The following is a 14,078-nucleotide window of genomic DNA, read 5'->3' on the forward strand; positions in this document are numbered from 1 at the left end:
AGAGTTCAAGTGAAAAAAAAAATTAGGTAAAAAGGGTTCAGCCAACAAAAAGGTTTGGAAATCCCTGTGTTTACAGTATGTGACCTTGATTACATTCCAATCACTACTCCCTGACTATGATTTCAAGCTCAAGAAATTTGACATTTTTGCTTTTGTTCCTTTGACTTTGTGTTACTCCAAAAATTGTCATTGCAACTGTAGTCCAGAATGATGCAACATAATGCAACCATTTAACACTCATTTATATTGACTATTGTTGTATGTATATGGTAGTATTTTTGCAGTGCTTGAACCTTGCCTTTATAGATCCAGAAACATTATTTATTTTTGGAAATACTGTCAGCTTTGTCTATCTATAAAGTGATTTTAATGATCCTGACAGTAACTTACATTTTATACAATCAGAGGAACAGACAGACTTAGGCCTAGTTTAATTAGTCAGATTCTCGGCTGAGGAATTTAGTAAATTAGTCATATACGATTACACATAAACACGATAATCTGGTGACACTTTATTTTTAATATTCTCGATACACGTTTTGTTGTAGCACATGATTTCAGAGTTACACAGCTGCGTGACAGAAGCGGTCAACTGAATTGTCTGTTGTTCTGTTCTCAAGTTTTAAATATAAATGATCTACTGATATTCATGATTAGGGTCTCTTCTCTTTCCTAATTAATTGTTGTTTTTTTCTGTCAACCTAAGTTTGTACCGAAACAAACCTTGCGAGTTTACAAATAAATGTTGCATCATTTACAATGTAATTACACTTTACAAGTAAAGATATGCACCGCCCACGAACTTTCATTGGATAATAACACACGTGATTTGGGTTCTAAAGAAAACAATTGGCCAGGACAGCTGTTGAATAATTCATGAGGATAAGAAAAACACACATGACTCATTTTCTAAACATTTTTAAACTAAGACTTAAACGTGCACAGTCACGGGATTGTCAGATTTTAGTGTGCGTTATTATCAGCTTGGCGTGTTATTGTGATACCAGTAATATGTAGCGATACTTGTTTATCTCGACGCAGCAGGTTTTAGCCTAGTGGTGAGCGGCGTTACGGTCTGAATGTGTTTGTGCTGCATCAGCTCGCAATTGTTCCCCCAAAAGCTGTATTGTTTTATAGTTTTTTAGCTTAATTTTAAAAATTGCTGCCCGAGAGATGGCATCGTTAACGACGACGGATCCAGTTTTTAACCCCGGGGCCATAGGGTTGCCAGAGTCTGTAGTCCCTGCTTGCATGTTTGCTCCTGGCCGGGGATGCGGCGATGATGACGGGGCAGAGTGCTTCGAGGACGGGGAGATTTTCAACGGCGAGACCGTGGATCTCGGAATAGACTTCTCCAGCAAGGTAGGCCTCAAACAGAGTCAGCTTAGTCGGAGTGAATTAGTGTGTTTACAAAAAAATTTATTATTAATAACATGACTGTATGTTGAAGTTTTGAGGTGACTTTTAATCACGCTATTTGATTTGCATCACTTTTTGAGATTTTCACGGTTTTACGAGCTGACCACTGAGTGCTTGAAACTGTAAACCCAAGCTAACCCGGCTATGTTCAACGATATTTTTAAACCTATTTGTTATAGTCTGTATCATATGCACCCGTCGTAGTGCAGTAGCCTATTAGAATCTGTGTTTTTGATTTATCCATCTGTGTGGGGTTTCTGTAAAGCAAGCTGATTATGGTCTGTAAATCTGTATTAAATCCAATGAATGAAAGACGGACATCAGTGAGCGAAGACATGACAACCTGACAACACAATACGTGATGAAATATCAACGCAACACAGAGGGATTTACCTTTAACAGGAGGGAGTCACAGAGGAGATAAACAGATCAGAGAATGAGGAAGTGCATTTTACACAAATCGATACATTTTACTTACTCCTAAAGTTTTAACACCATGTAGAAACAGAGCCATGATCAGGGTTATTGTAGTCAACTAAAACCATTAAAAATATTCCTTACTTGAAATAAAATACGTCAACTGAAATAAAATATCAACTTATTTAATTTCAGCTAGTTGCCAAGGCATAATTTCTCGTTTCCATTTTGTTTAACTTGGTGTACTAAAATATCAAAGTAAAACTGAAATAAAATTCATAAAAACTATATATAGACAGATAAAAAAAAAAAAAAAAAAACTAATACAAGTAACAAAAAACAAGTATTCAACTACAATTAAAATTAAAATGGAAAATCTTAAAAATAGAAACCCCTTCATAAAAACCTTTTATTACATACAAGTAATTACTACGTTATTAGAGGTAATAACACATTTTGCCATTGAGTTCTATAGGTACTGTGGTTAAAATGTCAACGATTTATTCCAGATAGTATATTTGATTGTTTTAACCCCATTCCAGTTTTACTAGTAACTGTTAAATAGTTTAGTACTTGTTTCTTAGTTACTACCAACTATAAAAATATATAAAATGTATATATTACAGTTTCCCTGGTTTTAGACACTAGTGTACATTCCAGTTGATACTAGCAACAATTTTAATCTTTATAGTAATATTTTTAATTGAACTATGATGTACCCGTTCTGACTAATGGCAAATGGCTAGTGAGATGAGAAATGGTACTAGTATGAATTTGAATAGATATTAACTTCTCATAAATGGGTAAAAGCACAAACACACACAAGCACTCACCAAGAAATTAGTATCTAATGAGAAGTACAATTATTTAATGTACTCTCTCAATTACTGTGATGAATTAAATTGTCTTGCATTATAATTACCCAAGAATTAGAGAAATGTTGTCAAAAATAGTTTTGGAAGATGTAAAGCATGTCACCATGCGGCACAGCTTGACACGTTGGCTTCTAATTTAGGTCTAGAAAGCCACCAGTGCTTAACCTTGATGGATGTGGGAACCGGGGCAGATGAGTGTTCATGTTTTCTGCTGTGGCAGCTGCCTCCTTATCATTCATCAGACCGTTTCAGACTGAGGGGAGGATCAGTTTTCATATGGCTGGAGCTGAGCTCGGTTTCTGCTATAGAGTGTTTTGCATGAAGCTTCGTCACTCCACCTTGTGCAACATTGCTCCTCATAACATCTGATGTAACATGCAGTAAAGTCAGGAAACTGTTCTCCAAGTCCATTGATCACTGACTCTGTTCCTTTCTTACACTGACATGAAGTCAGATTGAGCCTTTGTACTGTCTTTATGATGATAACAAAACAAACAGGATGATTGTTTATCCACAACCATTCTGTGTAACAAGACTCTTTTTTTTTTTTTTTTGCATCATAGCTAGCCCTGGTCAGTCCCAATGGAGAACAGTATGACTTGTTACTACGGCAACTACGTGAGAGGATGGACGAGGGCTGCGGGGAGACCATCTATGTCTTGGGGGTGGGTTCAGGTAAGACACTGAAATGAACCCCAGGAGACTCAATTTAGATTTCATTTTATGAATACACACCAGCTTGTCTCTGTCTCTTTCAGATGGAGGAGACTATGGTTTGAATGACAGTGATATGCAGGCGTCTGTGGCTACAGTAAGGTCCATGTGTGAGCAGATCGAGGCGGACCTCATCCTGTTGAGGGAGCGTACTGAGGCTGGTGGCCAGGTCAGAGATTACCTTATTCGCCGCCAGGTGGGAGAAGCCGACTTCTTGGAGGTTAGGTGAGTGACGTCAATGGAGAAAGTGGCCTTTTCTTGCAGTTTAAGGGACTCATCTACTCTCGGTTGCTTAAATGTGATCTCTTTTTTTTTTTGACACAAAACACAGGGCTCCAGACTGCGACTAAATGCTCGCATTTTGCGACCATTTTTCCTGCTGGTGCGATCAAAATTTTGTTAGCAGTCGCAACCTCTTTTTTTTTTTTTTTTTGCCGTGGCCACCATAACGTTGCATCAAATGGCAACGTAATGAAAGCGGAACGAAACTGTGCTACTCATTTGTGCTTCACGGACTGTTTATTAGTTTGGACCAATGTCAGTGCAGCGTGAGGCGTGAGCTACTCACAAGAGCCGATCTTGATCACGCGACAGTGTTACTACACAGCGCTGGGAGGTCCAGTAAAGAAAGGATTTGAATTCGCCACAGAATTAATAACATTGCTGCGAGAACTAGTGAGAAGTATTCAAATTCAGCGCAGAGTTCTCCGTTATTAACCGTAGATATCAGATCAAACAGTGCTGATGTGGAAACCAGGAGAAACATTGTGCCATGAATGAACAAGTTATAGAGGGCTTTCAGTCCACAGATTAACAACATTCGCCATGGATTTAATGTAGTAACACTAACTGTAACAGCAGTTTGGCAGTAAAAGTAAAATGCTTTCAAGTACTTTACACATCTTTTACCAGCGCTTCAAAACTCTAATATTATCATATCTAAATGTTATTTTTAATGTGATGACCAAAACATTATTTGTTCATCCTTCATAGGTTTTTTTTATAAAACTAAAAGTTTCAACATGTAGGAAAACTCACACTTATTTAAAAATAAAAAAGACATTAAATTACCATTGTAATCAGTAGGTGGCGGCCATTTCCAATCCCTAATATATATTTTCAATCGTTTTGCTTTTGAATTATTATTTGGACATTATGAATGATAATACTGCCATCAAATGTTAATCTGGAGCTTTGCAAACTTAAAATAAAACTGCACATTGTAAGTTAAGTCTATTTATTACCAAGGCATTTGTCAGTAATACAGTCAAAATGGGGGGAAATGTGAATAACTGCGCTGCAGGTCGATTTAAGGTGTGCCCCTAAATTTTCTGCTTGTGCTCCTAAAATTTTCAGTAAGGGGCTACAGTTCTCCTAGTAAAAAAAGTTAGTCTGGAGCTAGTCTCGCATAGACAGACCTTCAGAAGGCAGAAGGTCTGGACTCTATCGCAGCTTTCATTGGCCAAGGACCGCCCAAGAGGACCTTTGACTGACATGTAACGTAACCAATCACAGTTCGTTTTGTTCCGCGTCAGGTTTAGGGGCGTGAAAATGAAAGTCGATGTCCCTACCAGCATGTATCTAATAAATTATTCATTCAAGAACGTTGTGCAAGTTTACTGCAACAATGGAGCCGCGAACTTCACATACTTTTGAAAATCCAGCGTTTATTTGATCCTGGTTGTCACAGTTGTAAACATGACTGCGTTCTTCTTCTACGAGGGTGTTTGGCACCATGGCATTTGTTTCCAGGCGGACTGTTAAAGAACGCAACACACACGTCTCCCGGACATCCTGTCGAATTCAACCAACCAGATGACAACTTTGAAACTCCTGAAGTGTTTCCAGATAAATGTGCCATATGCATCAGACGTTCAGCCAACGGTCCGTCTGAGGCTGAGACTAGTCTGGAGCCCTGAAACACAAAATGAGATGTTTAGTAGAATGTGCAGGCTGCTATTTTCCATAGGGAAATCACTTTTCCCTATGGGAAGCACTTTTATTCACATTAAAGACATTTATAATGTTACAAAAGATTTCTATTTCAAATAAATGCTGTTATTTTGAACTTTGTTCATCACAGAATCCTGAAAAACAAAGCATTGTGGTTCCCACAAATATGCTAATAAGCACAACTGTTTTCAACATTGATAATAATAAGAAATGTTTCTTGTGCAACAAATCAGCATATTAAAATGATTTCTGAATAATCATGTGACTCTGAAGACTGTCATAATGATGCTGAAAATTCAGCTTTGCCATCACAGGAATAAATTACATCTTAAAATGTATTGAAATAGAAAAGTCATTTTAAATTGTAATAATATTTCACAATATTACTGTACTTTACTGACCCCTTTACCGATCAATGACCCATATGACTTGGGCTCTGTTTAAGGGGCATCTTTAATGTGTCTTCCTAGTTCTATAAGACACTTACTTTATTGAGTGTAGCCATTTTGGACTTCTAGCTCAGTCATGATGGTGTTCTCCTCAGGGTGGCTGTAGTGGGGAATGTGGATGCCGGTAAAAGCACTCTGCTAGGGGTGCTGACTCATGGAGAGTTGGATAATGGCCGTGGCTTTGCGCGACAGAAGCTCTTCAGGCACAAGCACGAAATGGAGAGTGGGCGCACCAGCAGCGTGGGTAACGACATCCTGGGATTTGATCAAGAGGGCCAGGTAGTCAACAAACCCGACAGTCACGGAGGCAGCCTGGATTGGACCAAGATCTGTGAGAAGTCTTCTAAAGTCATTACCTTTATTGACCTTGCTGGCCATGAGAAGTACCTGAAGACAACTGTGTTTGGAATGACCGGTCATCTGCCTGATTTCTGCATGCTGATGGTAAGGAGGGAAGAGAAAGCTCTGTTTCAAAAACCTATTGATGTTTTGATAGACAGCTACAGTTTCTCCAATGGCAGCATCCTAACCAAAGTAGTGCTTCATAAATAGTTCATTTGAAATGTTCTTCATGGGCAGCAACACTGCCAACACTCACTCACATGCATTACATAAATAGTACGAGTGAGCTACACAAGAACTGCCTCAACTCACTATTGCTCACAATTGATATCAGCATGTTGATAAGCTAAGGACTTGATACTACAACAAGCACAGCGAATACAAAGCTCACACAAATATTGGTAACATATCATTTTAAATAGCTATTCTATTACTTTTTGAAATATATTTAACATTTCTTTCAACTGTGTTGGCAATCTTGGATTTTGGCTAAAATGTAATATAAAGGTGCGGTCACATTAACAAAATTTAAGTTAAATTTGCAGGCAAAAAAGGTTTATTGTCGATAGTGTAGCAATGTATGAAGAACAGATCACACAGAAGTCACTCTCAAACTGAGCAGCTGTTTGTTGGTCAATGCAGCAAATCGTGTGACCAACTTGAACCTGAAATCTCTGGGGGGAAATCTTTCGCCCTCATGCAAAACTATGTGACTGTACCTTAAGGCAACATAATTTTGTAAGGAACCATTTGGACCAAATTTAATGATGGGAGTACACTTAAGGCCAATTCACACCGCACAGACAAACGCCAACAAACACGTTTTTTGGGTTTTGTCGGATCAGTGTGTTATCCCTGTTGACATCTGTTGCTGTTGGTCAGGGTTTGTTTTCACCAGACTGAACATGTTCAATCAGCGTTTGTCTGTGTCTGTTGGGGCAGTGTGAACATGACACTTATTTTTCATAAAATTCTAAATCCAATGGCCAACTTGTTTGTCTTTGCGGTGTGAATTAGCCTTTACAATGCCTAAAAGTGCTGCCAAAGTGGGGGGGTCACTAGGGTTTGGAATAAAGTGAACTGATGATCGTTGACATCTTAAAATTTACTCCTTTTCACTCTCTGTCACAGATTGGAAGTAATGCAGGAATTGTTGGCATGACCAAAGAGCACCTGGGTTTGGCATTAGCTCTCAATGTTCCTGTTTTTGTGGTGGTTACTAAGATTGACATGTGTCCAGCTAATATTCTTCAAGGTGAACCATGAGTCCACAAATAATGCCATTGTTTAATTGACTGTAAATTATGGAAAGCTGTAGGTAGTGCCATACTAATGAATTTAACACACTCTGTCTTTTCAGAGACCTTGAAGCTCCTGCAGAAGATATTAAAGTCTCCAGGCTGCAGGAAGATCCCTGTCCTAGTCCAGAACAAAGATGATGTCATCGTCACAGCATCCAACTTCAGTTCTGAGAGGTAGTGCCTCGCAATACACACTTCTTTTTGCTTACCTGACAACTTTTAACCCAGTTATTCTCCAGACTTATCTAAATTTGTTTGTTTTGTAGAATATGTCCGATCTTCCAGATCTCTAACGTCACAGGAGAGAACATGGACCTATTGAAGATGTTCCTGAACCTGCTCTCCTCCAGAAGCTCATTCAAAGACCACGAGCCTGCCGAGTTCCAGATAGATGACACCTATTCAGTACCAGTAAGCACGCTTTCTGTCTCTGCTTATATATTTATGTCTCCCCTCTCTCAACAGTCTGATTCTTTTTGGGGGGAAGGGTGTAGGAACGGTAGTATCTGGGACCACGTTACGAGGGCTGATTCGACTCAATGACACTTTGCTTCTTGGACCAGACCCCTTGGGCGCTTTCCTCTCCATCACTGTCAAATCCATTCATCGCAAGAGGATGCCTGTGAAAGAGGTCCGCGGTGGACAAACAGCCTCTTTTGCTCTGAAAAAGGTATGTGGTGTGGGTTCCAGACTAAATAAATGGCTAAAATTAAACATTTAGGTCAAATTACTTTAGTTTGCAGATTACAGAATCACTCAAAGATGGTTGTTCAGAAGCGGTTTAGTTCCCTATTGATGCTATCTCTCTAGTGACCCTTTTCACAGACTGCAATGAAGCATTTCCACAGTTATCAACATCGTGAATCTAGTAAAGTTTTTCATATTTTCATTAAAAAAAAACCCATACATTTACAACGCTATACTTTGTGTTATATTACCTGGGTAGTAAATTACAAAATGCAAATTAACGCTGTTTCGAGGGTGTTTCTAATACAACGGCTGAGGGAGTGACGGCAGATTTCACATTATTCTTTCTTCTGACTGCTGTAATCAATCTCTATATTTTTCCTCTCTTTTGGAAAGTTGTGGAAATGCAATCATGGATTTTTTTCTTTTGGTATTGGAGCAAATGGGAATACAAAAATTATATTTGCCGTCATCTCCCATTCACCTCTACAGAAGTTTACCCAACTTTGACGACTTCAGCTTCTGAGAACCCTGAAAATGTAAAAAAGAGTCCATTGTATTTGTGACACATGACTCTGTTTTGTGAGAATATTTCTGCTAGTTTGAAAAAAAGTCAAATACTTTTGTGATTTATTGATCCATCATGTTCCATCACCACCTTACAGTTTAAGATTCAGCATTACAACTGATGATGACCAATAATATATCTGAATACCATTCATTACAACAAAATTATATTGAGAATATGTATTATTAATTACCAGTTAATTTTGAATCAGATACAAATCAGTTCAGTAAAGGCCGGGACACACCAAGCCAAGGGTCGGCCGTCGGCCAATGGCGAGCGTCCGTCAGGCTAGTTTTTGGGGTGTGTTCCACACGTCAGCTCTCGCCAGGCTCACGTCAGCGGCAGTTTTCCCGATTCAGCATGTTGAATCTGTGTCGGGACCATCGGTGAGAGTGGGAACTCTGATTGGAAGTTCAGTTTAGTGAATGAGAATTAAAGTGAAATTGATGAAAGAGAGCAAGTAAGTCAAGATGGCACAGACAGAAGGCTGGTCTAATGTTATGTTATTGAGCATTCCAAAGCGTGAATATTTTCATAACTTGAGCCGCTTAAAATAAAGAAAGTTATCAACATAACTGATATTCAAAATAGTAAGCAAGCACTGCTTTGTTTACCTTTCGTATATTTGTGTATGTCTCGTATATCCTTGTTTTGGTTTCTCCTTTTGAATGATGAATATAGACTGTTGAGACCTGCTGATATAGACAGTTAATTCCTTACACGCAGGCGCAGAACGCATGTGCTAGTTTGCAGTCAGCTGTACTCTGTGCTGTATGTTCAAGCGCAGCTTTTTGGTCGCAACTAGTTCTTTGAAGACGGCTTGGTGTGTCCCAGGCTTAAGAGAATCAGTTGCAAAGGTTTTACTCTGAATCAGCCTCACTCCTCAATTCACTAATTCACTAGGGAGTTTGGAAACCATTTTGTGAATCCTTTTTTACTGATGAATTAAAGTCATTTGTTCATGAACCTCATATGTCTTGCTGTTCCTTACACTTTTCCCTCCTTATTTCTATCTCATTTCTCTCTCTTTCAGATCAAGCGCTCCTCAATAAGGAAGGGAATGGTCATGGTGTCACCAAGATTAAACCCACAGGCATACTGGGAGTTTGAGGCCGAGATACTAGTTTTGCATCACCCGACGACCATCTCGCCAAGATATCAAGCCATGGGTGAGATACTTGCACTCGCACGCTTTTGAATGCCGTATGTATGTGAGACTTGAAGTATGTGAGATTTTCCCCTCATGGTTTTTCTCATACTTGTCTCTCCCTTCCCACAGTGCACTGCGGTAGCATCAGGCAAACAGCTACTATCCTGTCTATGACCAGAGACTGCTTGCGCACAGGAGACAAAGCTACCGTACACTTCCGCTTCATTAAAACCCCAGAGTACCTGCACATAGACCAGAGGCTTGTCTTCAGAGAGGGAAGAACCAAAGCTGTGGGCACCATCACCAAGGTCAGCTTCATGAGGCAATCAAATATATGGAAGTGTTGCAGTATTTTTAAAGACAGAATTATTTAATAAGATTCTTGTTTATGAGTGTTAATTTTTCAGATTTCTAATTTGATCACTATTGTTCTCTTGACTTATAGTTGCTCCTGTCAACAAATAATCAGCCGTCAAACTCCAAACCTCCGCAGATCAAGATGCAGTCAACAAAGAAAGCCCCGGCTAGAAGAGAGGATGGAGCGGCCCCACCCAGTGAGGAGACTGCTAGCACAGGATCGCCAGCCGCTCAACAAAACATACCGCAACAGGTAATAACAGAAATGCTGTGTTATACTCAGATTTACAAGTATTGTCAGTTTCTCTTCCTGCTGCAGTTTGTCTGATCTGTCCAATCTAACCGCTTTCTATCACTTTTTCCCTTCACTCCACCTTTTTCATTTTCCTTTTGATACTTGTATGAATTATTTCATTTTCTTCAACTACATCATGCTCTTCTGCTGCCTTTCTTCACCTGTTCTTCCATTTCATCCCTCCTTATTTCCCATAAACTGCTCTGTTTTGCTTTCGTTTGCCTTGTTTCACACTTTTCACTGCCTCAGACAGAAATGGAGGAAGACCCTCAAAACAAAGAGAACAAGGTAAAACAAGGGAACCAAGCGACTCACTCATTCCCAAAACTGCTAATTATCCCCTCACAGGAACTGTTCTGTTTATAGGTCCTCCATGTACTGAAAGGATATTGCATGACGCATATTTTACCTAAATTATACTGTGGCATGGAAATGAGTGAGGCTTGTGATCACCTGATTTCATTTTGAGAGGGTGTTGTTTAATACTGGCTGGTTTGTGAGTTCATAGTGTTCCTGTTACTGTATATTTAGGAACGGCTTACTAGTATTTTGGGTGATGGTTATTATTTTTTGGGGGGGTGATTGTTAGTGTGATCTGTTTGGTTGACAATGACAGATGGATAAATATTTGGAAAACTATGAAGAATTTTGTTGAAATTTGAATTATAGACATGTGATTTTTTTTTTTTTTTTTTTGGCATTTTATAGTTTTGAATCCATTTTTAATTAACATTTTTTTTGTTCTGAATTTTTGATAGATGAAATTATTTATTACGATTATAAAATTACAGCTTTTTTTATCTGAATTATTTTGAAAGAATTTCTAAATTCCATTTCAACAATTGAAACATTTCAGGCCCCGTTTACACTAGTGCATTTTTGTTTTAAAACAGCGTTTTAAAATGAAAATGATCCTCATCTACACTGGCGTTTCCACAGAGTTTCAGAAACAATCTCTGTCTACACTACGTGGCTGAAAACGCATGTCACATGACTGTTCATGCACACTGGGCAAGTTTTGTCTCTTGCGCATGTAGGCAGTTGCAGTATTACTGCAGCTGCAGCCACGCCATCGTTTTCAAAAGTGTCCATTTTGGTATGTTTACACTGAAACGCAACCCCGGCGTTTTCAAACTAAAATGGGGCCTCAGTTGTTTTAAATGACACGTCTAGAATTCAAATGTTTTTTCTCTTTTTTTAGTTCCATAGATAATGGGAAAGGTTGCAGTTGTGTTTTCAAATCAAATACTGATTAACACTAATGAACTACATGTACTGATTGTTTAATAATTTTGTGGAGCTGTGTATTACTATTATATTTTAAACTATTACATATTATACCAAGTATGTGAAAAACAATTGATTTAAAGTGTTACCAAAAATGTTAGTTACCATATCAGGATGAAGTGTTAAATTTAGAAGTCAACAATCATCTTACAGCCTCCTTCCTCTTTTCTTCTTGAAGCCAAAGTCTGGAGGCAGAAGACGAGGAGGTCAGCGGCACAAAGGCAAACCTCAGAACAACTCCACAGTGACCCTTGCTGGTGCGGTCGGGGGCTGCTAAACTCGCCCCTTTTCAAGAGTCCAGTACACCCTCCGTGTTTTACTCATGCCTTTTACCTGCCCACATGGACCATACCACTTTGATGACAAAGCTTAAGGAGTTCACAGAACCAACATGCACATTGTTTTGTGAATTTTAACTTATTATAAGATGTGCGTGTTTGTAGACTGTATATACCGTAGATATTGAGACTATAGGACAGACATACTGCATGGTGGTTCTGTTTTGGCTGTAAATGTCAACTTGAGAAGGATAAACTTTAAGTCTGTTTCTTCTTGCTGAACATGACATCATGTACTTGCTCAGTGACTGTCATTCCTATCACATTTTTAAGATAATCCCATTGGAAACTCTTCATTATGTAGCAAACTGTTTTAAAGGGACTATTAACAAGCCTTGTCACACAACCACATTTAGTTTGAATTAGCATTATTGTTATTGTGGACCACGACGATAAGAGATGCTTTTGGAACATGTTATGAGCTGAATTCACTGGCGGCTTTAAAGCGTTAGTTCACCCAAAAATGAAAATAATGTCTTTTAATTACTCACTCTCATGTCGTTCTACACCCATAAGACCTTCGTTCATCTTCGGAACACAAATTAAGATATTTTTGATTAAATCCGTTGGCTCAGTGAGGCCTCCATTGACAGGCACGGTACTTCCTCTCTCAAGATCCATAAAGGTACTTAAAACATTTAAATCAGTTCATGTGAGTTCAGTGGTTCTACCTTAATATTATAAAGTATCAGTGGTTCGGAGCACCAAAGTCATGTGATTTCAGCAGTTTGGTGGTTTGACATGCGAATTAGTGATTCGGATCACGTGTCAAACCACCAAACTGCTGAAATCAAGTGACTTTGTCGCTCCGAACCACTGATTCGATTCATAAAGCTCCAAAGCATCATGAAGCAGTGTTTTGAAATCGGCCATCATTAGATATTGTTAAAAAGTTATTTTGTTTTTTTTGGCGCACAAAAAATATTCTCATCGCTTTATAATATTAAGGTTGAACCACTGTAGTCTCATGAACTGATTTAAATATGTTTTTAGTAGCTTTCTGGATCTTGAGAGGTTCAGTGGCTTTGCTCTCAATAGAGGCCTCACTGAGCCATCAGATTTCATCAAAAATATCTTAATTTGTATTCTGAAGATGAAAGAAGGTCTTACGGGTGTAGAACGACATGAGGGTGAGTAATAAATGACATAATTTTCATTTTTGGGTGAACTAACCCTTTAAGACACTGTGACTTGCAAAGTTTTTTGGCAGCTAGTTTAGTGTGAAATGCGAATTGGCAATTAAATGTACTTCAAAATCTAATAACACTCATTGCTAATTTTTACCTCATATTTCAGTCTATTAACAGTTTCCCAAATCCTTGGTCAACCTTGTGTTATCAGGCCTGACAGACTTTGCTCAGGTTCTTGGAGCATATTAAAATTGTCAAATAAGATATTTTCAGATTACCCAGTGAAAGGGGGTGAAAAACAGAATGTTGATCTTAAGTTTCAAAATGTTGTGTAATAGTTCACCATGGGGAAACATTGCAAAACAGTGCCATTTGTTCTTGGATAAGAAAAAAAATGTTTTTTATGAATTAACCAGTTCCCCCCCCAATATGACACCTGGACCATTCTCTGCGTTTACATGTGAAACTTTCCACAACCAATATCCAAATAAACTGATGTTGACAATTTCAGCAGAGTGTGATTCTCTGTCTCAGAGTTTGTCCATCTAGTCTAGAGGTCTTCAACCTTTGTCAGACTAAAGACCCCTTTGAGATCTTTTTGGTTACAAACATTCTTCCAAATATCTTCCTTTGTGTTCAGCAGTGAACAATTGTGAATGATTCTTCCATGCAGTTTTATTTTCTAAAATTTAACATAGTAAATTTTAATCACGACTCGATCCTCTGGTGAAATGACAGACTGGTGTCTGGTGATGTATGCTGAACTTCTCCAATCCGCTTAAAGTCTGTCCCTTTT

At 38.6% G+C, this 14,078-nt stretch overlaps 1 protein-coding gene across 4 annotated transcripts; it reads left to right on the forward strand.

The window, feature by feature from the left end:
- Positions 1 to 891: 891 nt before the first annotated feature.
- Positions 892 to 13,792, forward strand: gtpbp1 (GTP binding protein 1). Of its 4 annotated transcripts, none has more exons than XM_051886644.1 (13): positions 892 to 1,362; positions 3,275 to 3,386; positions 3,470 to 3,650; positions 5,923 to 6,271; positions 7,301 to 7,424; positions 7,530 to 7,644; positions 7,737 to 7,881; positions 7,958 to 8,140; positions 9,759 to 9,894; positions 10,005 to 10,183; positions 10,369 to 10,485; positions 10,777 to 10,815; positions 11,993 to 13,792. In XM_051886644.1, the coding sequence occupies exons 1-13, from the start codon at positions 1,174 to 1,176 to the stop codon at positions 12,089 to 12,091; spliced, it is 1,968 nt and encodes a 655-aa protein (XP_051742604.1). In that variant the 5' UTR covers positions 892 to 1,173; the 3' UTR covers positions 12,092 to 13,792. The 4 variants fall into 4 exon arrangements, with proteins under 4 accessions (XP_051742604.1, XP_051742605.1, XP_051742602.1 ...); XM_051886642.1 differs by having other exon boundaries at positions 894 to 1,362; positions 10,321 to 10,485; XM_051886645.1 differs by lacking the exon at positions 10,777 to 10,815 and having other exon boundaries at positions 893 to 1,362.
- Positions 13,793 to 14,078: the final 286 nt, after the last annotated feature.

The sequence above is a fragment of the Ctenopharyngodon idella genome, chromosome 3, assembly GCF_019924925.1.
Source record: "Ctenopharyngodon idella isolate HZGC_01 chromosome 3, HZGC01, whole genome shotgun sequence".
NCBI classification, from domain to species: Eukaryota; Metazoa; Chordata; class Actinopteri; order Cypriniformes; family Xenocyprididae; genus Ctenopharyngodon; species Ctenopharyngodon idella.

What these genes read in the sequence shown, in the direction of transcription:
- gtpbp1 (XM_051886642.1), top strand. Translation starts at nt 1,174, where the DNA reads ATGGCATCGTTAACGACGACGGATCCAGTTTTTAACCCCGGGGCCATA. An exon ending in CTGTGGGCACCATCACCAAG is followed by an intron (nt 10,184 to 10,320) that starts GTCAGCTTCATG and finishes CTTGACTTATAG; the next exon opens with TTGCTCCTGTCAACAAATAA. An exon ending in AACAAAACATACCGCAACAG is followed by an intron (nt 10,486 to 10,776) that starts GTAATAACAGAA and finishes TCACTGCCTCAG; the next exon opens with ACAGAAATGGAGGAAGACCC.